At 50.4% G+C, this 26,430-nt stretch overlaps 1 protein-coding gene across 10 annotated transcripts in view; it reads left to right on the top strand.

The window, feature by feature from the left end:
- TOX2 (TOX high mobility group box family member 2) overlaps positions 1-20,408 on the top strand; it is a 136,527-nt gene extending 116,119 nt beyond the window's left edge. For 9 of the 10 annotated variants that reach the window (XM_045444529.1, XM_045444527.1, XM_045444533.1 and 6 more), the window contains 6 exons: positions 12,301-12,540; positions 14,923-15,150; positions 15,597-15,677; positions 16,338-16,733; positions 17,427-17,557; positions 20,059-20,408. In XM_045444529.1, the coding sequence (XP_045300485.1) occupies positions 12,301-12,540; positions 14,923-15,150; positions 15,597-15,677; positions 16,338-16,733; positions 17,427-17,557; positions 20,059-20,095 (1,113 nt within the window). In that variant the 3' untranslated portion in view covers positions 20,096-20,408. The remainder of the gene's footprint in view (positions 1-12,300; positions 12,541-14,922; positions 15,151-15,596; positions 15,678-16,337; positions 16,734-17,426; positions 17,558-20,058) is intronic. The other variant, XM_045444525.1, reaches the window with a different exon arrangement.
- Positions 20,409-26,430: the final 6,022 nt, after the last annotated feature.

Below are 26,430 nucleotides of genomic sequence, written 5' to 3'. Positions count from 1 at the left end.
CCCCCCTGTGGCCCCATCAAATTGACAGAGAAATTAACCATCACATTACTCCATGCCTCTGTGCCCTTGCCGAGGCTGTTCCTGCTCCTGGGCATGCCCTCTGCACCCTCCTCATTTCTGCAAACTTCCTCTTCAAGAGCTGGCTCAGTCTTCCCCCATGGAAATGCTTTCTGGCTCACCAGGCACTGGAGGGGCCCCTTCTGTGACCCCCTCCACCCAGGTCCCTTTGCTGCACTGGTTAAAACAGTGTGGGTGCATCTCTGCCTCCCCCATCAGACTGTGCACTCCAGATGGGGTGTTCTTTTAGTCTGCTCTTAGGGTCCCAGACACAGCAGCCCTCAGGGAATGTCTGTTGAATGAATGAGTGACAGGAGCAGACTTGGGGACCCAAGAGGACTAGAGAAGTAAGACGACCACAGAGGTTGGTTCTGCTAAGGGCAGTTCAAGGCAAAGGCCCAGTCAAGGACCCGAGAAGGAGGCTGCAGGCAGCAAAGGAAGGCCAGCGTCAGAACGGGGGCTAACTACAAGGTCTCTGTGGCCAGTCCAGGCCTTCTGATTTTAAAGAGAGGCTGTAATGCAGTCAGAGCAAGGGCCCAGATGGTGCCCAGAGCAGGGTTTAGTGGAGAGACGGCAGCAAGTGCCTGTTTCCTGGGGCCAGGTCTGGATAAGACGGCGGGCTGGAGGTGTAGTCCCTGAGGACAAGGACATGGCAAGCAGATAGACCTTGACTTGAATCCCAGCTCTACCACTTACCCTAAATGACCGTGGGCATGTCCCTTCCCTTTTTGAGCCTCAGCTGTCACATCTGTAGGATGCTGATGATAAACCTACCTCCTCCCATGGCTGGGTGAGAATTAAATGCGCTCAGAAGGTCAGTGCCTGGCAGATGTAACTGCCACCTGAGGGGTAGTGCCTCTACCACTGTTTCTGTTTACTTCACATTCAGCTAAAACAGAGATTGGCGGGATGCCTGGGTGGCTCAGTTGGTTAAGCATCCAACTCTTGACGTTGGCTCAGGCCAACATCACAGTTCGTGAGATCGAGCCCTGAGTCAGTCTCTGTGTTGACAGTGCGGAGCCTGCTTGGGATTCTGTCTCTCTGCCCCTCCCCAACGGCATACTCACGCACACTCTCTCTCTTTCTCAAAAACAAAACAAAAAATTAAAAAAAAATGCAGAGATTGGCAACCTATGGCTATAGGCCAATTCTGGCTCTCCACTTGTTTTTTTTTTTTTTTTTTTTTAATTTTTTTTTTCAACGTTTATTTATTTTTGGGACAGAGAGAGACAGAGCATGAATGGGGGAGGGGCAGAGAGAGAGGGAGACACAGAATCGGAAACAGGCTCCAGGCTCTGAGCCATCAGCCCAGAGCCCGACGCGGGGCTCGAACTCACGGACCGCGAGATCGTGACCTGGCTGAAGTCGGATGCTTAACCGGCTGCGCCACCCAGGCGCCCCACTCTCCACTTGTTTTTGTAAATAAAGTTTTATTGGAATACAGCCACGATCATTCATTTACATATTGTCTAGGGCTGCTTTTGCACTACAATGGTAGAATTGAATAGTTGTAACAGAGGCCATCTGGCCCGCAAAGCCTAGCATATTTAATATCTGGCCCTTTATAGAAGAAGCCTGCCAACTCCTGATATAACAAATAAATATTTGTGAAGTACTACCCTAGTGCCAAGCCTAATGCTGTTATTTTTATTCTCACTGGAGCCTCCTTTCTGGCTTCTCTCATACTTCTCTCACTTTCCAGACACTTGCATTGTTTCTCACCTCTTAGCCCGGTTGAGATCTGGTTCAAACATCAAGTTTATACCTCCAGCAAGTTTGTGAGGGGATGAAGGAAAGGAACACATACCAGTGCCAGGCTCTGTGCAAAGTTACCTTTTCATTGGATCCTCACAGCTGCCCTATGAGAGCAGGTCCATTACCCTCCACCCACATTAGAGCCATTAAGATCTGTGTGGGTGCCATGAAAAGATCTCAGTCTCAGATGACAACCAGAATTCTGACTTTCTCACTTCCTGGCTGTGTGACCTTGGGAGAGTCACTCAACCTTTCTGAGTTTCAGGGTCTTTATTGTAAAATGGGGGTGATAACAGTGTTCATGCAGCTCATGGCATGGTGCCCAGCACATAGTGAGCACACATCCAGTAAAATAATAAGTATTTTTAATCATTATCACAATTGTTACCATCCTCTGTAGAACACAGGGATTAGTATCTGTTGGAAAGAACCACTCTGGACCGTGGGAGGGATTGTAAAATGCTGGTCAGTGGTTCGTTAGTTTTTCTTTGGGGTCTGACTGTGCTTAGAAATTAAGAAGTTTCTGGCCCCTCTAGAGCTGAGGCAAAAGCTTCAGTGAAAGGACACAACTGAGCTGAGCTGCTGTCGCCTTCAGAAAAAAGTCCCAATTCTCCAGGCAGAGTGTGAGGCTGTGTTTAATGATACACGTCCCTGCCTCAGAGGAAGCAGGCGGGGTGTTAGTTCTGCGAATCAGCAGAAGGCAGGAAGGAGTAGGTGTGATTTCTTATCCTCTCCCCTCTGGGTGGGGGCACCCTGGCACCTGGGCCTCCTCTCCACAGAGGCTGCAAATGGGGAATTTGTGAAAAACACCTTTGTGTTCCTGCCCCTCCGAGAATCTATTAAGCCAGGCGAATCTAATTAAGTTCACAACGATGCCTCCTTACTGTTTCCTCTGGCTCATCCTTCCTGGAGAGGCCACAGGAGTGGCTCCTAAGTGTGCCCATATGTTTCCATGAGAGAAGCAGGAGGCTTGGTGCCCCTGGCCACCAGATATCTCCTAAGTGCCAGCTGGATGCCGGGCCATGTCTGCACAGAAGCAGATGCTTGATGCCTACCATGCTGAGCCCTGGGAAAGCTCAGGAAAGGGGTGTGGCTGGAAAGGGAGGTCAGGGGAGGCCTCTCTGAGAAGGTGATGTTTCAGATAAGCCTCAAAGGATGCTGACATGGAGGGAGGGAGCAGTGAGCCACAGGGGAAAGTCTTCATTTAGAGGGAAGCCCACATGGAGCTCTGGGAAGGATCTGGAAAGGTCAGGAAGACAGAGGTGGTGCATGCAAATCTTTGTTTCACAGGCTAAGACAATGCTAGCAGACCCTGCAGGAGCTTCTGAAGATTCTGAGCAGGGAGGACACCCTTTCTACTTGAGTGGGGTCACTCCAGTGGCCAGTATAGGACCAGAGAGGGGGCTGGTATCTTAATTTGGGACCCCCTCCCTAAATCAGACTCTGATGCAAAGGTTTGGGTGCAAGTATTTTGTTTGGGGGTGACCCCAGGAAGCCATGCAAAGGATGAAGGGAATTGAGACTGGAAGAGAAGGAAACCAGGAAAGGGTGGGCTGGGGAGTTGTGACACCGTGGCCCCTGGAACACAGTTCCGCTGCGGACACTCTGAGGAGAGCATGGAACACAACTCGGAATCGCCCCGCCGAGGAGAGAGGGAGCCCAGGCTTTCCCACACGCTCCTGGTCCCTCATGGTTGAAGGGCACTCCTGGACCCTCAACTGTTCGGCACTTCTGTTCTGCCCTGGGCAGAGGATGCTCTCAGGAGACCATGAACAAATAAATGAGCAAAATAATTTATAGCTTGAAATAACCATTATGAAAGAAAGAGACAATATGATGATACAAAATAATGGTCGTGGGTTAGGTTTCTAGACAACGTAGTCAGGGAAGGCTTCTCTGAAGAGGTAACATTCCAGTTAAGAACTGAAAGATGAGCCACGTGCAGAGACCAAGGGGAGGAAAGCTCAGGTCAGAAACCTGAGGCCGGGGTAGGCCTCCTGCATTTGAAGATCTGAGAGGAGGCCAAAGCAAGCTAGAGGTGCAGTAGGTGCGGTGGGGAAAGTGTACAGGAAGGGCTGGAGCGTCAGACTGGGGCCCATCATGCACAGCCTTGAAAACCGTGGAAAGTGGAGCACATTTTAGCCTAAGGGAATGGGGAGGCTGAGGAAGACTTTTGAGGAGGGGAATAGCATGGTCTCATTCTCTCATTTGAGAGATCCGTCCAGTGATTGTGGGGGAATAGGCTGGTGGGAGGTGGGAGAACAGGCAATGAAACAGGAAAACTGGGAGATGGCAGTGGCTTTGGGGGGTGGGGGGGAGGGTGGGGAGAGGTGTGTGTGGGACTTCGGATTCGCTGCAGAGGCCGAGCCAACACAGGTGTGTCTGGGGCAGGAGAGGGGTGCAAGGAACACAGAGAAATCAAGGTTGGGGCCCAGGTGTGGGGCTTGGTGAAGCAGACTGAAGGAGAATTAAGTTCCATTTTCAACATGTAAAGTTTGACGTGCTTGTGGGGCATCCAGTGAAGACGCAGCGAGGCAATGGAATGAAGGTGTTTGGGGCCCAAGCTGGAGATCAGGGCACCAATCCTATCTTATTTCAGGATGCATCACATAACCAACTAAGTGATGTGGATGCCAGCTGCCTTCCCAGACTTCCCAGAACCTAGTACATTCAAGTTCAGCACCAGGCTTTGAAGAGCCCCTGATTATTATTATTATTATTATTATTATTATTATTGTTAGTTTGGGGTCTATTTTTGAAAAAATAAAATATTACAGATACAAATTAAGCAGCCTTTGTATCTGTCTTTCTTTTCCTGCTTTTCCTGTTTTTAATGCTTTTACTACATTTTTATATGTCCTTAAACACTTTATTGTAATGTTTTATGTTATAAACATGTACATTAAGGTATTTTACTGCATGGATCCTCTTGAAACTCTTTTTATTCGTTATTGTTCCTGAGTTCATCCACCTCACTGACAGGTGTAGCTACAGGTCATTCCCTTGAACTCTGTACAGAATTCCGTTATGTGAATATATCACGGATTTTCACCATTTCCTAATTGGTGAACATTCACATTATTTCCAGTTTTTCTGGAACTTAGAAAATGCCATAGCAACGATCATCTTTATTATAATATATAATTTTTGAAAGGTAACTTCATGACTCTCACACAAATACGAAATGAAGACATGTCAATTTATTTAACTCATTCATTAATGAGAAAGCCACTAATATATTACAGTTGGCTCAAAGGAGAATCTGATGAATAGACATATATATCAGCAACCCAGAATGATAAAATAAATTTTGTAATAAAGGTAAAACTGGAGCAACAGAATACTGTGTTTGAAATCTTCTTTCTACAAGGTAGAATCAATTGTACCTCTACCAGACAACACTTACTTGCATTTTTATGGACAAGAATCAGTTGCATTCTACCTGATACCCACTGAGATGGCTCCTATAAAAGAAAAGTTACAAGTGGTGGTCAAGAAGTGGAGAAATTGAAACCTTGTGTACTATTGGTGGGAATGTAAAACGGTGCAGCCACTATAGAAAACAACAGGGCAGTTCCTCAAAAATTAAGTAGAATTACTGTGGGGTGCCTGGGTGGCTCAGTCGGTTAAGCATCCGACTTCAGCTCAGGTTGTGATCTCACAGTTCATGGCTTTGAGCCCCACATTGGGCTCTGTGCTGATGGCTTGGAGCCTGGAGTCTGCTTTGGATCCTGTGTCTCCCTCTCTCTTTGCCCTCTCCCGCTTGTGCTCTCTCTCTCAAAAATAAAAATAAACATTAAAAAAAAAAGTAGAATTGCTGTATGATCCAGCAACTCTATTTCTGTGTTTATAACCCAAAGAATTGAAAGCAGAGTCTTGAAGAGATATTTAAACACCCACGTTCACAGCAACATTATTCACAACAGCCAAAATGTGGAAACAACCCAAGTGTCCATTAATAGATGAATGGATGAATGCAGCATCCACATACGATGGAATTTTATTCAGCCTTTAAAAGGAAGGGAAGTCATAAGAGACTCTTAAAAACAGAGAACAAACTGAAGGTTGGTGGGGGAATGGGGGAGACGGGAAAATGGTGATGGGCATTGAGGAGGGCGCTTGTTGGGATGAGCACTGGGTGTTGTAGGTAAGTGATGAACCACAGGAATCTTCCACCAAAACCAAGAGCACACTGGATACGCTATATGTTAGCCAATTTGATAATAAATTATATTTAAAAAAAGAAAAGAAGAAAAAAAATTAAATAATAATGCAAGGAAGGGAAGTCTGGTATAGGCTACAACGTGGATGAACCTTGAGGACATTTTGCTTGGTGAAATAAGCCGGTCACAGAAGAACAAATTCTGTATGATTCCACTTACAGGAGGTACCTAAGGTAGTCAGATTCATAGAATAGTAGCCAAATGTCACAGTAGTAAAATGGTGGTTGCCAGGGGCTGCAGGGAGGGAGGAATAGGAAGTTATTGTTTTATAGGTAGGGTTGCAGTTTTGCAAGATGGAAAGAGCCCTGGAGATGGACGGTGGGGATGGCCGCACAACAATGGGAAAGTGAACTGTACTCTTAAAATTGGTTAAGGTGGTAAATTGTATGTTGTGTGTATTTTACCACACTGGAAAAAATGTAACAATGAAAAAGATGCACTAATTTCATTTTTTTACAAAGTTGTAAAATAGCCTAGTCAAAGACAAAGGCACACATTCCTATAGAAACAGATAACCCCAGAGGCCCAGGAGCCAGGCTCAGCATTCCGTCGAAAGGACAATCATTTGCCCAGTCTAATGTCTTTGAGATTTATCCCGCAGTATTTATTTCTTCTTGTGCATCTGGGAAAGTTCTTTATAATAAATATCTTAGAATAGAATTGCTAAGTTACCGAATTACATGTCTTCAGTGTACCTGGGTATTATCAGATTGCTTCCTGAAATGTTTACCTTACTAGCTTACACTCTAACAGCAGTATAAATAGACACCCAAATGGCCAGTAAACTTATGCAAAGGTGTTCAACCTCTCCAGTAGTCAGGACAGTGCAAATTAGAACAAGTTTGAGAGCATTTCGCACTTTGCAGATTTGCAAAAATTCAGAAGTCTGCCATTATCAAATGTTGGCAAAATATGAAATTACAGAGTCAGGAATCTCTGGCTAAAGAATTCTAAGCACGCTGCTGGGAAGAAAAATGAAAAAACAAGTCCTAAACACAGAACCCCAAGGCCATTTTGCCCTTGAGGAAATAATGTCAGACTCTGTTTAAGATTCAGGGAAGGAAGGGTATTTACGCATGGAAGTGGAAAGAGGGATGTTTAGAGATTTTAAATCCTTCGACTCTTATTTCTTGAGAGTTAAATTTTTTTCCCAGCTTTATTGAGATAGTACTAACATTTAACGTATATTATTTTAAGGTATACAACATGCAAATATTAATGCATGCAAATATTTTGTGAAATTATTATTACAGTAAGGTTAGTTAATACCTGCATCCCCTCACATAATTACCTTCGTGTGTGTGATGATTTAAGATCTCTGTTCTTAACGACTTTCAAGTATACAATATAGTATTGTTAATTATAATCCCCGTGCTGTACATTAGGTACCCAGAACTTATTTATGCTGTAGTTGGAAGTTTATTCCCTTTGACTGCCTTCACCCATTTCCCAGCCCCTGGCCCTGGAAACCACCATTCTACTCTCTATTTCTTTGAGTTTGGCTTTTTTAGACCCCACATGAGGGAGAGCACAGTCTGTCTTTCTCTGTCTGCCTTATGTCACTTGGTATAAGGCCCATCCATATTGTTGCAAAAGGCAGATCTCCTTCTCGCTTGTTGCCAAATAACATTGTACATACATTCCACACGTTCTGTCTGTTCATCTGTTCAGAGAAACTTAGGTTGTTTCCATGCCTTGGCTATGGTAAATAATGCTGCAGTGAACAACGGGGATGCAGATCTCTCTTCAAGGTAGTGATTTCATTTCTTTTGGATCGATACCCAGAAGTGGGATTGCCAGATCACATGGTAGTTCTGTTTTTAATTTTTCAAGGAACCTCCAGACTGTTTTCCAGAATGTCTGCTCCAATCTACACTCCCACCAACAGTGCACAAGGGTTCCCTTTTTTTTCACAGCCTCACCAACACTTTTATCTCGTATATTTTTGATGATAGCCATTGTAACAGATATGAGGTGGTGCCACATTGTGGGTTTGATTTGCATTTCCCTGATGATGAGTGATGTTATGGACCTTTTCATGTACCTGTTGGCCGTTTGTAAGTCTTCAAAGTATCTATTCAAGTTCTTTGCCCATTTTTAAATTGAATTTTTTGTAAAAGTTTCTACTCTTTGAAATAGTTCACTTGAAGTCCGTTTCCTGGGCTTCTTTATGATTAATATAATAATAAAATATAGATTTCACAATATATTATATTAAGAACTCAGAACCAAAATCTACTTACGTGCTGTTCACAAGATGCACACTTAAAATGATGAAGGACAGTAATAAACAGTGGGAAAATAGAGGTACTGATCACAGGTGAAGTTGGATCTAAAATAAAAACATTAGTTGAGGCAAAGATACTGGGGTTTTTTTTATTAAGAAGAAGAAGCCATCATGAAAGTATAGCATTCTGGAACATTTATGGGAATGAATAGCGTCACATCAGTATATGTGAAGAAACCTGTTTAAATTCCGTAGAGAAACTGAAGGGAACACAATAGCGGTGGGAGCTGCTTTAACTCATTTTTCTTGAAATCTCACAGCTAGAGTAGTCAAAACAGATGATTGAATAGACATATAGAGAAATGTGTATATTGGAGCATAAACACGATTTCAGATACACATGAACATTTTACAAAAACTCATCATACCCTAAGCCATAATGAAAACCCCAATACCAAAAAGATAAAATTCTAGGAGTCATGTTTTCTGACCATAATAACAAAAGAATATATTAAATGAAGACTCCTCTCCAAATAACTTAAGGTAAAAAACAAAACAAAACGAAAAACCAACAAACAACCCTTCAGTTGTAGAATATATATTTTTATTTGGGGGGGATGAGTAGGGGCAGAGAGAGAGAGAGAGAGAGAGAGAGAGAGAGTCTCAAGCAGCCTCTATGCTCAGTGTGGAGCCCAACGTAGGGCAGGATCCCACCATCCCAGGATTGTGACCTGAGCCAAAACCAAGAGTCGGATGCCCCACCGACTGAGCCACCCAGGTGCCCCATAGAATTAAAAAAAAAATTAATGTTTATTTTTGAGAGAGAACGAGAACGAGAGCGAGAGTGAGCACAGGTGGGGGAGGGGCAGAGAGAGAGGGAGACACAGAATCCAGAGCAGGCTCCAGGCTCTGAGGTGTCAGCACAGAGCCCGATGTGAGGCCCAAACCCATGAACTGTGAGATCATGACGTGAGCCAAAGCTGGACGCTTAACCAACTGAGCCATCCAGGCAACACCACCCGCCCCCCCGCCCCGCCTAACACTGTAGAATATTTTTAAAAATATTTGTGTGGTATACAGTGAGGGAAAAATCATAGTTATGGATCAGGGGTTCTCAACTTCAGCACTACTGACATTTTGGGGTACATAACTCTTTGGGTGTGTGTGTGTGGAGGGGGCATTCTACACATTGTAGGACATTTAGCATCATCCCTGACCTCTACCTGCTAGATGCTGGTAGCGCCAACTACACACACACACACACACACACACACACACACACACACACACACAGAGACCAGTTGTGACAGCCAGAAATGGCTCTACATATTTCCAGATTTTCTGCAAATGGTCCCTGTCTGAACCTCTGCCCTAGATAGTAATATTATTAGAAAAGAAAATCTGAGGGGCATCTGGGTGGCTCAGTCGGTTAAGCATCTGACTTTGGATTTCAACTCAGATCATGATCTCATGGTTCATGAGTTTGAGCCCTGCATCAGGCTCTGTGCTGACAGCATGGGGCTTGCTCAGGATTCACTCTCCCTCTCTTTCTCTCTCTCCTCTCTCTGTCTCTGCCTCTCCCCTGCTTGTGCTCGCTTTCTCTTTCAAAATAAATAACTTAAGAAAATAAAATGTGAAAGTAAATAAATTATTTAATTTGAAAAGCTACATAGGGGCGCCTGGGTGGCGCAGTCGGTTAAGCGTCCGACTTCAGCCAGGTCACGATCTCGCGGTCCGTGAGTTCGAGCCCCGCGTCGGGCTCTGGGCTGATGGCTCAGAGCCTGGAGCCTGTTTCCGATTCTGTGTCTCCCTCTCTCTCTGCCCCTCCCCCGTTCATGCTCTGTCTCTCTCTGTCCCAAAAATAAATAAACGTTGAAAAAAAAAATTAAAAAAAAAAAAGAAAAGCTACATAAAAGGCAACTTATGATACCCGAGGTCAACAGTAATTGAGAGGAAAGCAAAATTAATAATCAGAAAGCTTGTCAGATTTATTTTTTTTTAATATAAGAACTGGTTCTTTGGTAGATAGTTAAAACATATAAACTTTTTGAGGAGGAAATTTTAAAAAAGCAACATGCATTCACAGTATTGTAATTGGGAATGAGGATTTAACTACAAAAACTATAGAGTAGGTTAAAAATATGATAACATTATCCCAGTTATATGCTGTTAATGTTAAAATGTGGACAAAGTAGACAGTTGAAGTACATATGTATGTAACTTACCAGAATTAACTAAAGAGAATATGGAAACTAAAATAACCACAGAAAATATTATGAAAATCAGTCTTTCGAAAAGCACATAACACAAACGCCAACATTGGCCAAAGATAACCCCCCAGAAAATGGAAATGAGGACAAACCTAAAAAAGAAAGTTCCTCAGAACTGAGGACATACCAGACAAAATCAAACAAACACACATCCAGGCCAAGACGGCGATGTTCCGATCAGATTCCACTGAATTCAAGGCAAAAGGAGGCACTTTATAATAATAATAATAACATTCATGGGGCACCTGGGTGGCTCAGTCAGTTAAGTGTCCAACTCTTGTTTCGGCTGAGGTCACAATCTCATAGTTTGTGAGTTCAAGCCCCACATTGGGCTCTCTGCTGACAGTGCAGAGCTCGCTTGGGATTCTCTCTCCCTCTCCCTCTGCCTCTCTCTCTCTCTCAAAATAAATAAATAAACTTTTAAAAATTTCATAAAAAACATTCAATCCATAATGAAGACAGTTTTCTTTTTCCAACAAAAACCAACATTGAGCCCTGTGATGACAGCTCGGAGCCTGGAGCCTGCCTCAGATTCTATGTGTGTCTCTCTCTGCCCCTCCCCTGCTCGTGCTCTGTCTCTCTATCTCAGGAATAAACATTTAAAAAAATTTTTTTTAATTAGAAAAAAAAGAAATTGGATTCTTTTGAGGAGAAAAAAAACTCCCACATAATAAAATGGGAAATCCATGAACTTGCCTAATGAAGAGAACATGGGAGGAAAACAGCTCCTCGACATGAGAAATTAACAAAAAGAAAAATAACCACAGATGCAATGGAAATAAAAATAGGGGCGCCTGGCTGGCTTGGTCGGTGGAGCATGTGATTCTTGATCTCGGGGTTCTAGGTTCGAGCCCCACATTGGGTGTCGAGATTACTTAAAATAAAATCTTTTAAAAAAAAGGAAATAAAAATAATTATAAGAGTATGCAAATTTTTATGCCTCACTCAACAGTGTGTGCATGTATATATAAAATATTCAGGTGAAAAGAACATACCGTTCTACAGATGTATTTAGTATGAGAAATGCCTGTATGTAAAAATCAGGAGCTTTCTTATATTCCAAAAATAACAAGTTAGAAATATCATAGGGAAGATTTGATGAGAAAATTACTGACTTAGAGGAAGAAAAGTACAAAGCTTTATTAAGGGATTTATTTCTTCTATGTGTTTAACAAACACTTATACACAATATATGGCTTACTAGGGGCCAGGCACATTTTGTCCTACCCAAACCTAAAAGGTAGTTTTAATTATTATCTGCATTTTTTTGGATGAAGAAACTGAGGCACAGAGAGGTTCCATAACTGGGCCAAGGTCACACAGCTTAGAAGTGGCTGAACCGGGATCCAAAACACAGCCAGCCTCCAGCACCTGTGCTCTTTGCTGTAGCGCTGCATAACAAGTAAATGGACAGACACACCGTGTTCTAGGAGGGAGGGCTCAGTATCAGTAAATGGAAAATGATCAGTCAAATGATCAATTCACTGCTGGCCTGAGCTCTCTGGCGAGGGCTGAACTGCTAACCATCTGTCCAGGGTGAATGTCAACAGAAGGCAAACCGTCAGGGGGCTGTAGGCTGCCCCCGGGTGCACCGAATCTCACCCCTGCCCACCCCCCGACCCCACCGCTGGAGCCTGGGGAAGCCCAGCTGGGAGTGGAGCCCCCCAGCCTTCTCCTCTGCATGCCACTGCTCTGAGTCCCACGGTGCAGAGGTGATGGTGGCCGGCGGGTCCTCCCTAGCTCACAATGCCCTGTCCTATTCTCTTAGATCCAGGAGATGGTCCACTCGGAGGTTGCTGCCTACGACTCGGGCCGGCCTGGGCCCCTCCTGGGCCGCCCGGCGATGCTGGCCAGCCACATGAGTGCCCTCAGCCAATCCCAGCTCATCTCTCAGATGGGCATCCGGAGTGGCATCGCCCACAGCTCCCCGTCACCCCCAGGGAGCAAGTCAGCGACGCCGTCTCCCTCCAGTTCAACTCAGGAGGAGGAATCAGAAGCGCATTTCAAGGTAGGGAGGGTGGAGATGCAGAGCCCTAACTGATGCCCTCCTGTCAGCAGGTGGGTGGGCCCTGCGTGGAAATTGGCATCACCTACCTCTAGACAAGACTAGAAGGGTCTAACTGTACCCTTTGCTGGAAGACACGGAGGAGGAAAATCAGCAGGTAGAATGGGGCCCCCTGGCTGGAACGCCTGGGCAGTGGGGATGGTGGTGACTGGAACTCGGGATACCTGGCTTCAGCTACTAAATTTGCTGAGCATCTTTGACAAGATCCTCAGGGTCACATCTTAGGGCCACATTGGCCTTTTAGGAGAAAATGTGCTGATAAAAATGGGCGGCCCAGCAGAAGGCATCTCTGGACTGCGCTGACCACAGGATGGGGCACTAAAAACGAACACCACCACCCCAGTCACTGGGGACACGCCCTGCCCCCCCCAACATCCCTGGAGTCATGGGTGGTCCTGCCTCTTAAGAACAGGTCGGAGGGGAGAGGTCACCAGCTGTCCAGGCTTGTCCTTTCTTTGCACTGACAAATGCCCCTGGCTGTTGGAAAGCATCTTGTTTTACTGGGGCTGAAAACAGAGGCCCAGAAGGGCCCAGGATGGAAGCTGTCACTGGGAGCCTCCCAATGAGCCCGTGGCAGAATAAACTTGATCCCACCACTTCCGCCTCCCTTCCTTGTTCATAAGGGCCTCTCACCCCTTTCCACACGGTGGCCCTGCAGACGCCTGGGAGCAGGAGCCATGGCGCCTGTCCCCTCTAGCAGAGACCCTGACCTCCTGGGCTTGGGCGGGGGGCAGGGGGAGGCGCATCTGGATCCGGTTCAGCTTCATCCTCAGGATAATTTGGTCTCTGCCGTAGGCCAGACAGGAGCCGTTTTTATTTTATTTTTTATTTAACGGACACTTGGGGCCAGACGCTGTTCTAAGCACATGACAAGTATGCATCCCTGTAATCCTCACCACGGTCCTGGCGGTAGGTGCCATCATCTATCTCCAGTTGGCCGATGGGAAAACTGAGGCCCAGAGAGATTGTGTAACTTCTCCAGCGTCACCAAAACAGGATTCAGACTGAGGTGGTCACAGTCTGGCTCCAGCTGATGTGCTCTTGGCCACCTGTAGTGCCCTGTCATCTCTTCCTCATCCAGCGGTGTATCCGCATCCCTCCTGCTAGAGCCTCTCCTGGGGTGGACGCAGCCGGGCCCGGAGGGCGGCCAGCTGCACATAGAGGCAGGAACAGAACGGGCTCTGCTGCAGACTGCCCCTCACCGTCCCGCAGACTCGGAGGCCTGAATCTTGTCTAGTGGCCCACGGTTTCCCTATCAGTTCCCGGCGTCACTTTCATCTGCTTGGTGCAGGCTGACAGTCCTCATTGCAGGATCCAGGGCCTTTGACCAAAGTTCCTGGTCCCTCCTGTATGGCCTGAAGGGTCCTTTTGGGGACCTGCTTAGGTCTGTGGTGAGCATCCCTATACTGTACCCATCCTGCAAGCCCTGAGTCCGACACTCACGGGATTGCAGTCCTGGAGTCTGATTGCTCCTGAAGGCCAGGTGTCCGGAGTGAGGCCACACCCAGCGAGTCACATAACCCCTTTCCCATCCAGCCATGTCACAGGGGCCCCCGGGGACTATGCCCCCTGCCCCAAGTTGCACACCTGAAAATTGGCGGGAGACCCTGATCTTCTGTGGTTAAGGATCATCTTTGGGGATGATTTGTGATCACAAGAAAGGAGAGCTGTTAAGAAAAATATATATAAAACTTGGAAATCGGGCCCTGAACAACAGCTGCACGCTCTTTCAGTGGCGTACCACAGCATTGTCCAGCAGGCTTGCTCCAGAATTACCGGTCCTCTGGGAGAATGTGCCGCTGTTGTGATTCATTACTCATGATCGATTAGGGGACTTTACACCCTGTAAAGTCAGATGTTAACTTGGGAAAGAAGTGGTAGAGATGTAAACAATTTTCGTCTGATTACAAGGCAAATGAATTTTTCCCTGTAGAGATGCAAATGACTTCTGCCCCGTAGAAAAGATTAAAAGCCCCCAAAGCGATAGTTTCATTACTCTGTAGGGAGGTTTTGCTTATATTTCTTTGAATCAACTTTGCTGCCTTGCTGATTTTCATTAATGAGTTAAGCACAAACCCCGGAGTTCCTGGCTCCTACCCAGCCTGTGCGTATGTCTGTTGCCTCCCTCACCTAGAGAGTGAGGAGCATGACCATGTGTTCAAGCCCAGGGTGGTGGCCAACCCACCACTGCCCATGCATGCATGGAGTCAGACAGGGAGGTGGTGGGGTGCTGAGGAAGGTCCCCTCTGCCTCGGGCTGGGGTGGGTAACCTTTGACAGGAGGCCCCCAGCTTCTCTGTTTTTCTGACTCCTCTCACCTGCGCAGATGTCCGGAGAGAAGAGACCCTCGGCTGACCCAGGAAAAAAGACCAAGAACCCAAAGAAGAAGAAGAAGAAGGACCCCAATGAGCCTCAGAAGCCTGTGTCGGCCTATGCACTCTTCTTCAGAGACACTCAGGCCGCCATCAAGGGACAGAACCCCAGTGCCACCTTTGGAGATGTGTCCAAAATCGTGGCCTCTATGTGGGACAGCTTGGGAGAGGAGCAGAAGCAGGTGAGTCTCTGTCCCTTTCGGGACCGTCCCCCGAGGCTTTGAGGTCCTGGAGCCAGTGACAGACTTGGAATGTCTGAAACCAGGGAGACACTCTTATGGAGGTCTTTTCCTGGACTCAGTTTGCCCATCTGTAAGCTGGGAAGCTATTCCAGTTCTGCTGTTTGCCAGCTGCGTTCTCTAGTGACTTAACCAGTCTGGATTTCGGCTTCCTCATCTGTAAAACATGAATAAGCATCTCCGTCCGTCTTGTCGCTCCCACTGTGTGAGTCTGGAGTCCAGACCAGAGCTTCCTCTCCCACCTACCATGTGCCCATGGCTCCTCTCGTGGGCGTCCAGGGAGGATAGGGAGCAGAACCAGCCCTAGGCAGATTCCAGTTACCAGCTTCGGGACCTTGGGCTGATCGCTGGAGCCCTCCCCAGTGTTGCCCATGTCTTGAATCTTTCAGGCCTACAAGAGGAAGACCGAGGCAGCAAAAAAGGAGTATCTGAAGGCTCTGGCAGCCTACAGGGCTAGCCTCGTATCCAAGGTAACACCCTGGACCGTGGGCCCGGCTGTGATGAGGGTGGCACCCCCCAAGGGATAGAGCAAGAACTGAGGCCCATGGGAACGGTCAGAGCTATAGTTTGTGGAGAGAGTGGATAGTGGTCACTTCTCCGGTGTGCCTACTATGTGCTGCGCTCATGCTGAGCACTTTACATGTATCTCGTTTCATTTAATTCTTCCAAGAACCCAGCGTTCAGTGAGGTTAAGCAACTTGCCTGACATGATGGGCGTTGTCTGAAAGCTATCCTAGAGGACATGGCAGGTGGGTTAGGCCCTAAAGCGTCAAGTGGGGGGAGGGGGGTGTTCCAAGTTGAGGGAACAGCACGTGCAAAGGCATAGAGGCCGTAGAGGAGCATAAATAGAGGATGTCCCAGCTGGATGGTGCTGGCCTCACGGGCCAGGCTGAGGAGTATGGGCCTCATGGGCAGGGAAACCCCAGGGATTAGTGCAGGAGGTGGTTGGATGGTCAGAGCCAAGTGCACTGAGGACCCAGAATTACCTCCGGTTAGCCCATAGCTACCTGCCAAGGGGTCAGAGAGCCAGCCAGGGGCCATGGCAGTGGTTTGCAGACCCCGCTGGTCTCATGGCCCAAGTTCTGGCTTATCCGTCTTCCCCAGAATAATTGGTGTCTGTCTCCTTGCAGAGCTCCCCAGACCAGGGCGAGACCAAGGGCACTCAGGCAAACCCGCCGGCCAAAATGCTGCCACCCAAGCAGCCCCTTTATGCCATGCCGGGCCTGGCCTCCTTCCTGACGCCATCGGACCTGCAGGCCTTCCGCAGCGGGGCCTCTCCCGCCAGCCTTGCCCGGACGCTGAGCTCCAAGTCACTGCTGCCTGGCCTCAGCGCATCCCCGCCACCGCCCCCCTCCTTCCCTCTCAGCCCTCCACTGCACCAGCAGCTGCCGCTGCCGCCCCATGCCCAGGGTGCCCTCCTCAGTCCGCCTGTTAGCATGTCTCCAGCCCCCCAGGCTCCTGTCCTGCCCACCCCCATGGCACTGCAGGTGCAGCTGGCTATGAGCCCCTCACCTCCAGGGCCACAGGTAAGGACGGCCCAGTAGGAACATGCCCTTCAGGACCCCTCGTGGGGAAGGGAGGTGGCTTGGGATTTCAGATACTGGCCCTGCCCCTCACCAACCTAGGCTCCTTACCTCTCTCTGAGCCTCAGTCACATCTATGAACTGGCTCTAGCATACCTTCCCCGAGATATACCGGCTACAGTGAACAGTTGACAAGTTCCCAGACAGATGCTTTGGATCCTTAGGATGTCCCAGGCCCTCCTCTTCTCCTCTGTCCATTTCTGCTCTCTGGCCTGAGGGGCTGAAAGCCATGCAGCTTCTGCCAGACCAGCCCCAACCCCTGACTCTCCCCAGCACCTTCAAAGTCTGACCCCACTGATTGTTCCACAGATACTCTTACGAGATTGTGTGGCTCAGCACGATAATTCCATTTTATAGACTGGGAAACCAAGGCCAGAAAAAGAAAGGCCCCGAAAGCAAGAGTCCTTCACCCCGCTGATGCAGCTAGGAGAAGGGTTGAATTTTCCAGAAGGTGCTCCGCTAGGGAAAAGGAAGAAGCATTCCAGGGAGAGAGGCAGAGTGGAGGTTTTGTAGAGGCCGGAGGAAGTGTCTCCGTGAACACCCTCAGGCACATAGAGTTCCCATCCCCCGCTCGCTGCTGGAGATGTGCACCCCATTTTCTCCCCTTTGCTCATCTGCCTCCTTTCCCCTGGGCAGGACTTCCCTCACATCTCTGAGTTCCCCAGTGGGTCCGGATCCCGCTCACCCGGCCCGTCCAATCCCCCAAGCAGCAGCGGAGACTGGGACAGCAGTTACCCCAGCGCGGAGTGTGGCGTCAGCACGTGCAGGTGGGTCCTCGCCCTGGCCTCCGCCGCAGCCCCGGGGCTGCCAGGGGACGGGAGGGGCAAGGCTCTCCGGGTCACTGTCAGCCCTGCGGGAGTGCCCCGGGGGTGCCCGCAGTCTTGCGAGAAGACACAGGACGAAGCAAGACCCCAGAAGGACTCCGCTGGTCTGACGCCAGGGCCTGGGAGATGGGGCCAGCTTCAGTCTTCCTTTTCCTCCTTCCGTCCTGGTTGTCTCACCGGTGCCACCATGTGACACTCACCGATGGCTCCTCTGTCCTCAGTCAGGTTCCCTGGAAGCAGAGCTGATGCGGGTGCCTTCGATGGTGCCTGCCGAGGGAGAGCTTGTGGGAGAAGGGAAGGGAGAGGGGCAGGACAGGGCCCCGGAGGGAGCTGAGAGAGCTCAGCCACAGACTCACTTCAGCCTGATCCCACCGTGAGCTCGTGAGCTCGGAGCTCGGCCACAGATGGCCCTGCAGACTTGGTCCCGCTCTGAGGTTAGGGCTTTTTGTACCCATGTCTGTCAGCCATTGGCTCTGGGCTGCCCCAGGGGGTGTGGCCCCCAGGCAAGGCAGGTCTCGTCCACCCCCGGGCAGCTCTCTGGGGAGGGCAGGAGAGGGGGTCTGGGGGAGGCACGAGCAAGAAGGGCCAAGGGGCCAACACGGGGAGCCGCAGACCTTACTGGTACCCCTACTGCCCACTGCAGCCCAGCACCCCCTCTGACACCCACCACCCCCCCCGACTTGGCTGGTCCCTGGTCCTCATGTGGACCTCGTCCTCCGACCTCCTCCCCCATCCTTCATTCTCAGCCTCTTAGCCTGTCAATGCCACGCTAACTTTCCTTCCTCTAGAAGGTCTTCCTGACCCAAGAGACAGTGACCCCTCATTTCAGAAGAGGGAACGGATGGCACTTTATTCCTCTACCCACCAGCCCTGACTGCCATCCCCTGGCAAGAACTAACCCTGTGGCCACACCCTGGGTATGTGGTCCCAGCAGCAGCCCCACACCCTGGAAGTCCGGATGGTCATGTTTGGTGGACAGGAGGTGCTCTCTGTTGCCGGGCTCCAGCTGCGCCTAAGCCTGGCTGTCGGCCTCTCTGTTCCTCACCCGGCCAAGCCCGCCAGGGAGCGAGCAGACAGGGCTCGTGCCCCGCTGCTGAGGGCCAGTGCCCGGCCACAGACTCTGCCTGGGTGGGCAGACTGCGCTCAGCGGGAATTCCTGTCCCCCTACCTGGGCAGGTGCAGACCCTCCCTCCACGGCTCCCTTCCCAAGAGTCAGAGTGTGGGGCTGGGGGCTCTACGATGGACATTAGGGAATGCGTCCGAGCTTCCCCCCAGCACGGAGGGCAGCCCACAGCTGTGCCCTATTTTACTTATGTTTTAAGTGGAGGTAGAACTGGCGTATTAGTTTCAGGTGTACCACAGAGTGATCGAATCAGACTTGCGCTTCCTGGGAGATGATCACCACAGAGAGTCTAGGTAACATCTGTTGCCACTCAGAGTTACAGATTCTTTTCTTGTCCGGAGAACCTTTCAGATCTACTCTCTTAGCAGCTTTCAAGCGTATAAATTTACAAAAATACAGTATTAGTAACCGAGGTCCCCTGATGTACATGGTATCCCCAAGACGTGTTCATCTTCGAGCTGGAAGTTTATTTATACCTTTGGAACCTTCACCCATTTTACCCATCTCCCCCCCCTCCCCCCCCCCCCCCCCCCCCCGTCTCTGGCACCCAGCAGTCTGTTCTCTGTGTCTATCAGCTTGGTTTGGGGTTTGTTTAGACTCGACATGTAAGTGAGATCATCTGATACTGGTCTTTCTCATCTTTCTTGGACTTATGTCACTTGGCACAAGGCCCTCAAGGTCTCCCGCTCTCACAGATGGGCATCCTATTTGTGAAAAAATTTTTTTTAATGTTTATTGATTTTTAAGAGACAGAGTGTGAGCAGGGGAGGGGCAGAGAGGGAGGGAGACATAGAATCCGAAGCAGGCTCCAGGCTCTGAGCTGTCAGCATGGAGCCCGATGCGGGGCTTGAACCCATGAACTGTGAGATCATGACCTGAGCCGAAGTCGGATGCCTGACTGACTGAGACACCCACGCGCCCTGAGCGTCCTATTTTTAAAACACAGAAGGCACCTTCCTGCCCTCCTCGGATTCCATGTGGAATTTACAAATGGAAACCGACTCCACACGGACCTGAGAACTGGGGTGTGGTTGGAACACCTTCTCTGAAGGACAGGCGCTTGCAGCCACCTTCCCCCAGCACTGAGGACCTCGTGGTCCCCAGCCAGGGTTCCAGGAGGGGAGTTTGGTTGTGCCTGGCGGCCCATCAGGGAGGGGCCAGTGGTCTCCAGAGGGGCAGCGCATCCAGGGTGAGGGTGAAGGCTAGCGAACAGGTGGCCTGGCACCCTCCGCTCTGGGCCGTGCGTGCGTTCAGGTCCCTGGGAGCCGGAGGGCGCCTGGCTGGGCTCCCCCCGCTCTGACAGCCCCTCCTCTCTCCCCAGCCTGCTCCCCAGGGATAAATCGCTCTACCTCACCTAATCCCGCCTCCCCTCTCCTCCCTGAGGCTTGCTGGAGGGGCACTGCTCCGAGCCTGAAGGGCCCACAGCAGAAGGGGAGCCTTGGCAGGAAGCGGGGTGACCGGAAAGAGACGGCAGTGACACACGGATGCCCCGGGGCCTCGTCTCTTCCTCCACCTCACACCAGACTCTGCAGAGGCAGCCCGCAGCCCTGCCGCCAGCCCAAAGAACCTGCAGGAACCTTCTGCCCCTGACCTGCTTGCTCCAGGGTTACCGTGGACCCCGCTCCTCGCCCTGCACGCCGTACTCTGCATCTGGACGTCTGGCCCCAGCCCAGGCTCGCGTGGGCTGCCCCCGGAGGGGTTGCCTTCTGACAGAAACCCACCCCCAGATGCACGGGCCCGGGGCCGCCCGGCCACAGACGTGCACATGCGGTTTTACAGTGTGAACAAAGATTATGAAACGTCTAGACTATTGGCTCCACGTAAGTAGTTGACTAAGTGTTTTAGAACCGTGAAGACAGCTGTGAGATTATTTTGTGGGGGAGGGGAGTAGTTTCCTTTTAAGGTGACAACCATTTTCTATGACGCTTAGCACATTTTTGTTTAAGTCTTCTCTTATGGGAGAGGTGCACCAAGCAGCGGCCAAACCGGCTCCCCGCCTGTACAGCACGTGCCGGACGACTTGTAGCCACACTGGGAGACGTTGCGCTTTTTTTCTTAACCCTACGTCCGTCTATTTAAAATTGCCAACACCGACCTTTGTCTATTTATGGAGAAAAGTTGAGAACAGAAATGCAGTCTATCATCAAGTGTGTGTGGTTTTCGGGTTCGGTTTGGGTTTTGGTTCTTAGTGTTGTTTGCAGCTGTTCCCTGGCCCTGGCGGGTGTCCGTCCCGGCGCCCAGTGCTTCTCTCCGTTCCTTTCTAATAAAACTTCTGAAAAGCTGAAACTCGGTCTGTTCCTTCATGCACCTGGCAAGCCAGACCCAGGCCTTCCGAGGTGCCTTGTGGCAGCAGCTCTGCCCTCGACGTCAGCGGGATCTGGGCCCAGTGTCACCTGCCGTTTACTCGCCCGGAGGGGAGGGTCTGTGTGGACGACTGCGCCTCCGTGTCGCGACTGAAGAAGTAGGACAGCAGTGGCGCCCACACACGCCTGCTGGTGATGATGGCGGTCAACGGGGGCGGGGGGCTGGCCGCGCAGGGCGCATCTGCCTGGGGGAGGCGAGAGCTGGGTTCGGGGAGCCCTGAGGATGCTCCCAACCTGAACGTAAGGGGCAGCCCAGACAAGGGCGTCTAACCCAGATTTCCCAACAGATGTTCAGTGGTGATACCAAAAAAAAAAAAAAAAGTAATAATTATGTGACTATTTTAACTGTATCTGGAAAAATCACAGTTTCTTGGTATGGAGGAGCCCTCCCATCCCCACCCCCACCCCGTCGGCTCTCAGGGCCTCTCCCTCTGCCACCACCCGTCACCGTCACCTCCCTTCTCCCAGATAACAGCCCCGGGGCTGGGGCGCAATCTCTCTGTGAGCAGTTTCCTCACTGGAGGGCATTTTGTAATCCACTTTGGAAAAAGAAAAAAGAGAACCAAACCAACAACAAAAACAACATGCTGTCATGTCAGTAGCATCATTGCGATGCGAAGCATAAATATTTCATGTGGTTACAATTTCCTTTCCTGTGTGGAGCTTGTCAGTAACATGGTGATGACTTAGTTTAATATTCGACTCTTGCTTCTACATTTGAGAAAACAGTGTCATTGGGATCCACACAGACAACCCAAAATAATGAGTGTAAAGCTCTCAGGTTCTTGCCGGCCCCCCATTGCTGCCCTGGCCTTTGGAGGTGTCCACGTGCCAAGGCTGACCTCTCCCATTGCAAGGGGCGCTCCGAGATGCCCAAGCGGAGTCTAAATACCCTGCCTGCAGATGTCAGGGGTTGTCCGGTGGCACCCCCAATCTGCCAAGGGTCTGGACCTTAGAGCGGTGCCCCTGACATTGTAAGGACCTTCAGCCCCTGCAGCCCATCCGCCCTGTCCATGGAGCCGACCCTTCCAGGTGTCATGCACCTGCTTCAGATTTTTCCACCTCCTCCCACAGACAGACTGGAATCCCAGCAGAGGCACAGCTTGGGCAAAGGCCAAGCCTCCAGACCCCAGAGGAAGGGGTGGCTGGTCCCAAGAGTGTCCAGCACTAATCCCTCCCTGGAGCTCCACAGGAAGTTCCACAGTAGATTGGAAGATGGACAACATGGCACGGAGAGGCCTTCCAATTACTCTTTAATTAAAGAGTCCACAATGTGGGCGCCTGGGTGGCTCAGTCGGCTAAGCAACTGACTGTTGATTTTGACTCAGGTCATGATCTCGCAGTTCATGAGTTTGAGCCCCCCGTGACAGGCTCTTTGCCGACAGTGTGGAGCTTTGCTTGGAATTCTCTCTCTCTCCCTCTCTCTCGCCCCCTCCCATGTGCTCTTACACACTCTCTCTCTCAAATAAATGAACTTTGATAAAAAAAAGAACTAATTGTGGTCAAAAGTCCAGTTATATCTTACAAAAAAAAAAAAAAAAAAAGACGAGTCGCCTGGATGGCTCAGTTGGTTAAGCATCCAACTTCAGCTCAGGTCAAGATCTCACGCTTCGTGGGTTCAAGCCCCACGTCAGGCTCGGTGCCGACAGCTCAGAGCCTGGAGCCTGCTTCAGATTCTGTGTGTGTCTCCCTCTCTCTCTCTCCCTGCCCCTCCCCTGCTGGCACTCTGTCTCTCTCTCAAAAATGAACAGTTAAAAAAAAAAAAAAAGATTCCACTGTGCTGAAATTCAGTGTGTTCATTCAGCAAGACTAAAAACAGGTGAGCGGTTACTTTCTGCCCCAGCTGAGCACCAGGGATGCCTGGGGAATCACACACAGATTCCACCCCTAGGAGCTCCCTAGCTGTGGTAGCAGACAAGGAAAATGGTAATAGTCAGCTATAAAAGTATAAGTGTATATTATAAATCATAAAAATATAAAATTCACAATACTATGTAACGAGTACGAAACGGGGCCGGGAGAAGGCAGAAGAGGGGCCCCCAGGCTAGCCAGGGTCCGCAGCGTCTTCCTGGGGGAGGCGATATGTGGGCTGCGCCCCATCCAGTGACCGGGACTGAGCCAGAGCACTGACATGTGGTTCTAGAGTGCCGTGCTTTCCTGATTCAGGACCCCCAGAGGCCGTGGCTCTGTGATTGTGATTCTCTGTGATTGTGAATCCCAAAGAATTCTCTCTGGAAGAAGCTGAGGCTGAGTCCACAGAGCTGCGTGGGGATCTCAGAGGCAGGAACAGGGGCGACTGTCCTCAGGTTGAAGGTGAACCTCAGGCGCAGTGCATGTTCTCACCTGCCGGGGTCTGGGCCAACCGGGCTCCCTGTACGGTGGGGGTCGCTGAGGGTGCTGTGCGTGCGGAGGTGGTGTGAGCGAGGGTAACGTGCCCGTGTGTGGGTTGTGTGTAGGGTGGCGAGGTGTGCACGTGTGGTGTGTATCTGCAGGCTTGTGCTGCGCACCTGTAGGTCTGCGGGGTGCACGTCTGTGCGGTGTGCTTGTGAGTACAAGATGCGACGTGCATGCGGTGTGTGTATGTGTAGTTGGTGTGCATGTAGGAGAGGACACACGTGTGCACTGTGCCCAAAACACAAATGCATGCACACACATCAAACTCACACGGGGGCACATTACACACGCCTGCACCCTACGAGCACGCATGTGCACATGCACACACATCACACGCATTCACGGTACATAATGCATAGCACGTGGACGTGCACACCAGACACATCACATACCACACGCACACGATGCCCATGCACACGTGTATGCTACGTGTGCATGCATATCATGCAACATCACCACACACATGAGCATGTGCACACGTACATCACACATATGCACACTACGTTCATACACACAAACCCACCGTGCACATGCATACAAATATCTTCCTTTCACCCACCTGGTGGACACACAAGTGCATATATATATATATATATATATATATATATATTTTTTTTTTTTTTTTTTAAAGGGGGCAGAGAGCCTGAGGGGGTGAAGAGCAGAGGGGGAGAGAGAGAGAGAATCCCAAGCAGCCTCCATGCTTAGCATGGAGCTCGTCATGGGGCTCTATCCCACAACACTGGGATCACGACCTGAGCCAAAATCACACGCACAAACCACACAACTGCACATCCTCACGCACGGCACATACATATCCATGCATAAGTTAATGTGGGAATGAAATGTTCTTGAAAATTTGGAAGAGTTCACATGCAACAAATCTGGCACACAGTTATAGGTTCAGGGCTTTAAAACACCTGCCCAGCACCTCCGTTATTACACAGCTCTGCTCCCTAAACCTCCCCAAATGAATAACCCCAAAGCCACCAGAGGCAGAAGGGCAGTCACTCAGAAGTGGCACGCGGTGGTGAGGAGGGAGGCGGGGCGGAGGGCACCCCTGCAGACTACGGCTCGGCTGCCCGCTGTCTGTGTGCCACCTGCCCCTTCCCGCGTCCTGCAGTATTAACTGTGGGTCAGCGTCCCCTGCTTCCGAGGTGCCGTCACGTAAGCTAACGCTCACTGCTGGACCAAGCCGTGTACCTGAATCGTATTTTTTCCTTGAATAATTTTCTGCTTTTGCTTCTCATTTCTCGAGTGGTCACTTTCCCAGTCTCTGCCACACGAGCCTCTGGGACCTCACGGCCCTGTGACTCACTCTGCCTGTGCTCGGATGCTGGTGCCAGTCCGTCCTCTTTCTGGAGGTGGCCTCGCCCTGAAGCTTCCTTTCTGTGCTTGTGATTCGCAAACCCCTCTGTTCTCGCCCACCAGAGCGTCCTCTCCTTTCTGGGTTCCATCGAGCCCTCTCTCTGGCGTCGCTTCTCCGTGGTGGCGGGGCGCATCTGCCCCTGGCTTTCTCAGAAAGGGCAGATGGAGAATAAAGGTGCAGTTCCGCCATCATTTTCATTCTCCCTGCACCCCCGGCCCATGGTTTGACTCGGTGAAGGTGTCTAACTTTCTCTGCGACCCGAAGCACTGCTTCATGGCCTCCTGGTCTCCAGCTCTGCTGCTGGGGAGACTGCTGTCATCCGCTTCTCCTCCGCTCTTTGTCACTTCATGTTCCCCCTTCCCTGGTAGCTTTCAGATTTTCTGTCTCTACATCTCGAGACGGCACAATGGTGCACGTTTTGAGGGTCTTTGCTGTGCCGGCCCCGAGCGGGCCCTTCCAACCTGCAGCGAGCTAGATACGGCATCTCGCCTCCAACTTCGGTCTCACAGACCGAATTTTTGTAATCAGAAGGCAGGAACTCGGCTTCCTGGCGCTCTTGTCCATGAAGAAACGGTAGCGCCCATCACTAATGGGAGGAGGACGTGGGGGACAAAGCACTTCAGGTAATTGTGCCCCGGAAGTGTCTCGTGGGGTGGGGGCTGGGAGGACGGGGTCATGCTCCCTCATCTTCCTCTCTCAGGCTGGCCCTTGGCCAGACTCACATCCCCAGCTCAGCCAGCCCTTGTCTAAGCCCCCGGCCGGCCCACCTTCCATGAAGACAGAGGACCAGTTTGCTAGGGGCGCCATAATGAAACACCACAGACTGGGTGGCTTACACAACAGACATTTATTTTCTCACAGTGGAGCCTGGAAGTCCAAGATCAAAGTGCTGGCGGGCTTGGTTTCTTCCGAGGCTCCTCTCTTTGGCTCGCAGATGGCTGCCTTATCTCGTGTCCTCACCTGGTCTTTCCTCTGTGCACAAGAGCCCTTAGCATCCCCCCGTGTGACCAGATTTCCTCTTCTTATAGGGACACCAGTCCAATTGGATGAGGGCCCACCCTAATGGCCTCATTTTGCCTTAATCACCTCTTTAAAGGCCTCCTCTCTAAAGATGGTGACCTTGTTAGGTACCGGGGCTGAGGGCTTCGACATAGGAGTTACAGGGGAGACACAGGTCAGCCAGAACAGACAGAGTGGTTGGTACTGATTAGAAATCCCACAGTGAGGGTTAAGTCCACTCACCGGTTCAAGGGCCAGGCAAAAGGGAACTGTAAGGACACAAACTGGGAAGGATTCCGCCCGGGCGCATAAAACAGCCAGATCACTCCACTGGGAGAAGGCTGCGAAGTCCAAATGTGCCTTGTCCGCCTCCAGCTCACCATCGCCCGTCCCAGGAGACCCACGCATCTGATGGTGCCTCGCGTGCTGGAATGACTCAGAGAACGCTTCCTCGCCTGTCAGGGGAGAGCGCTGAAGGACAGGACTGCCTCCCACATCCCTGGCATGACACTGGGCCACAACCTCTTGTCATCTCTCCCGGGTGCCTCCCCAAACCAGATCTGATTCCAGT

The sequence above is a fragment of the Leopardus geoffroyi genome, chromosome A3 (genome assembly GCF_018350155.1).
Source record: "Leopardus geoffroyi isolate Oge1 chromosome A3, O.geoffroyi_Oge1_pat1.0, whole genome shotgun sequence".
NCBI classification, from domain to species: domain Eukaryota; kingdom Metazoa; phylum Chordata; class Mammalia; order Carnivora; family Felidae; genus Leopardus; species Leopardus geoffroyi.
This window is presented reverse-complemented; position numbering and strand designations above follow the sequence as displayed.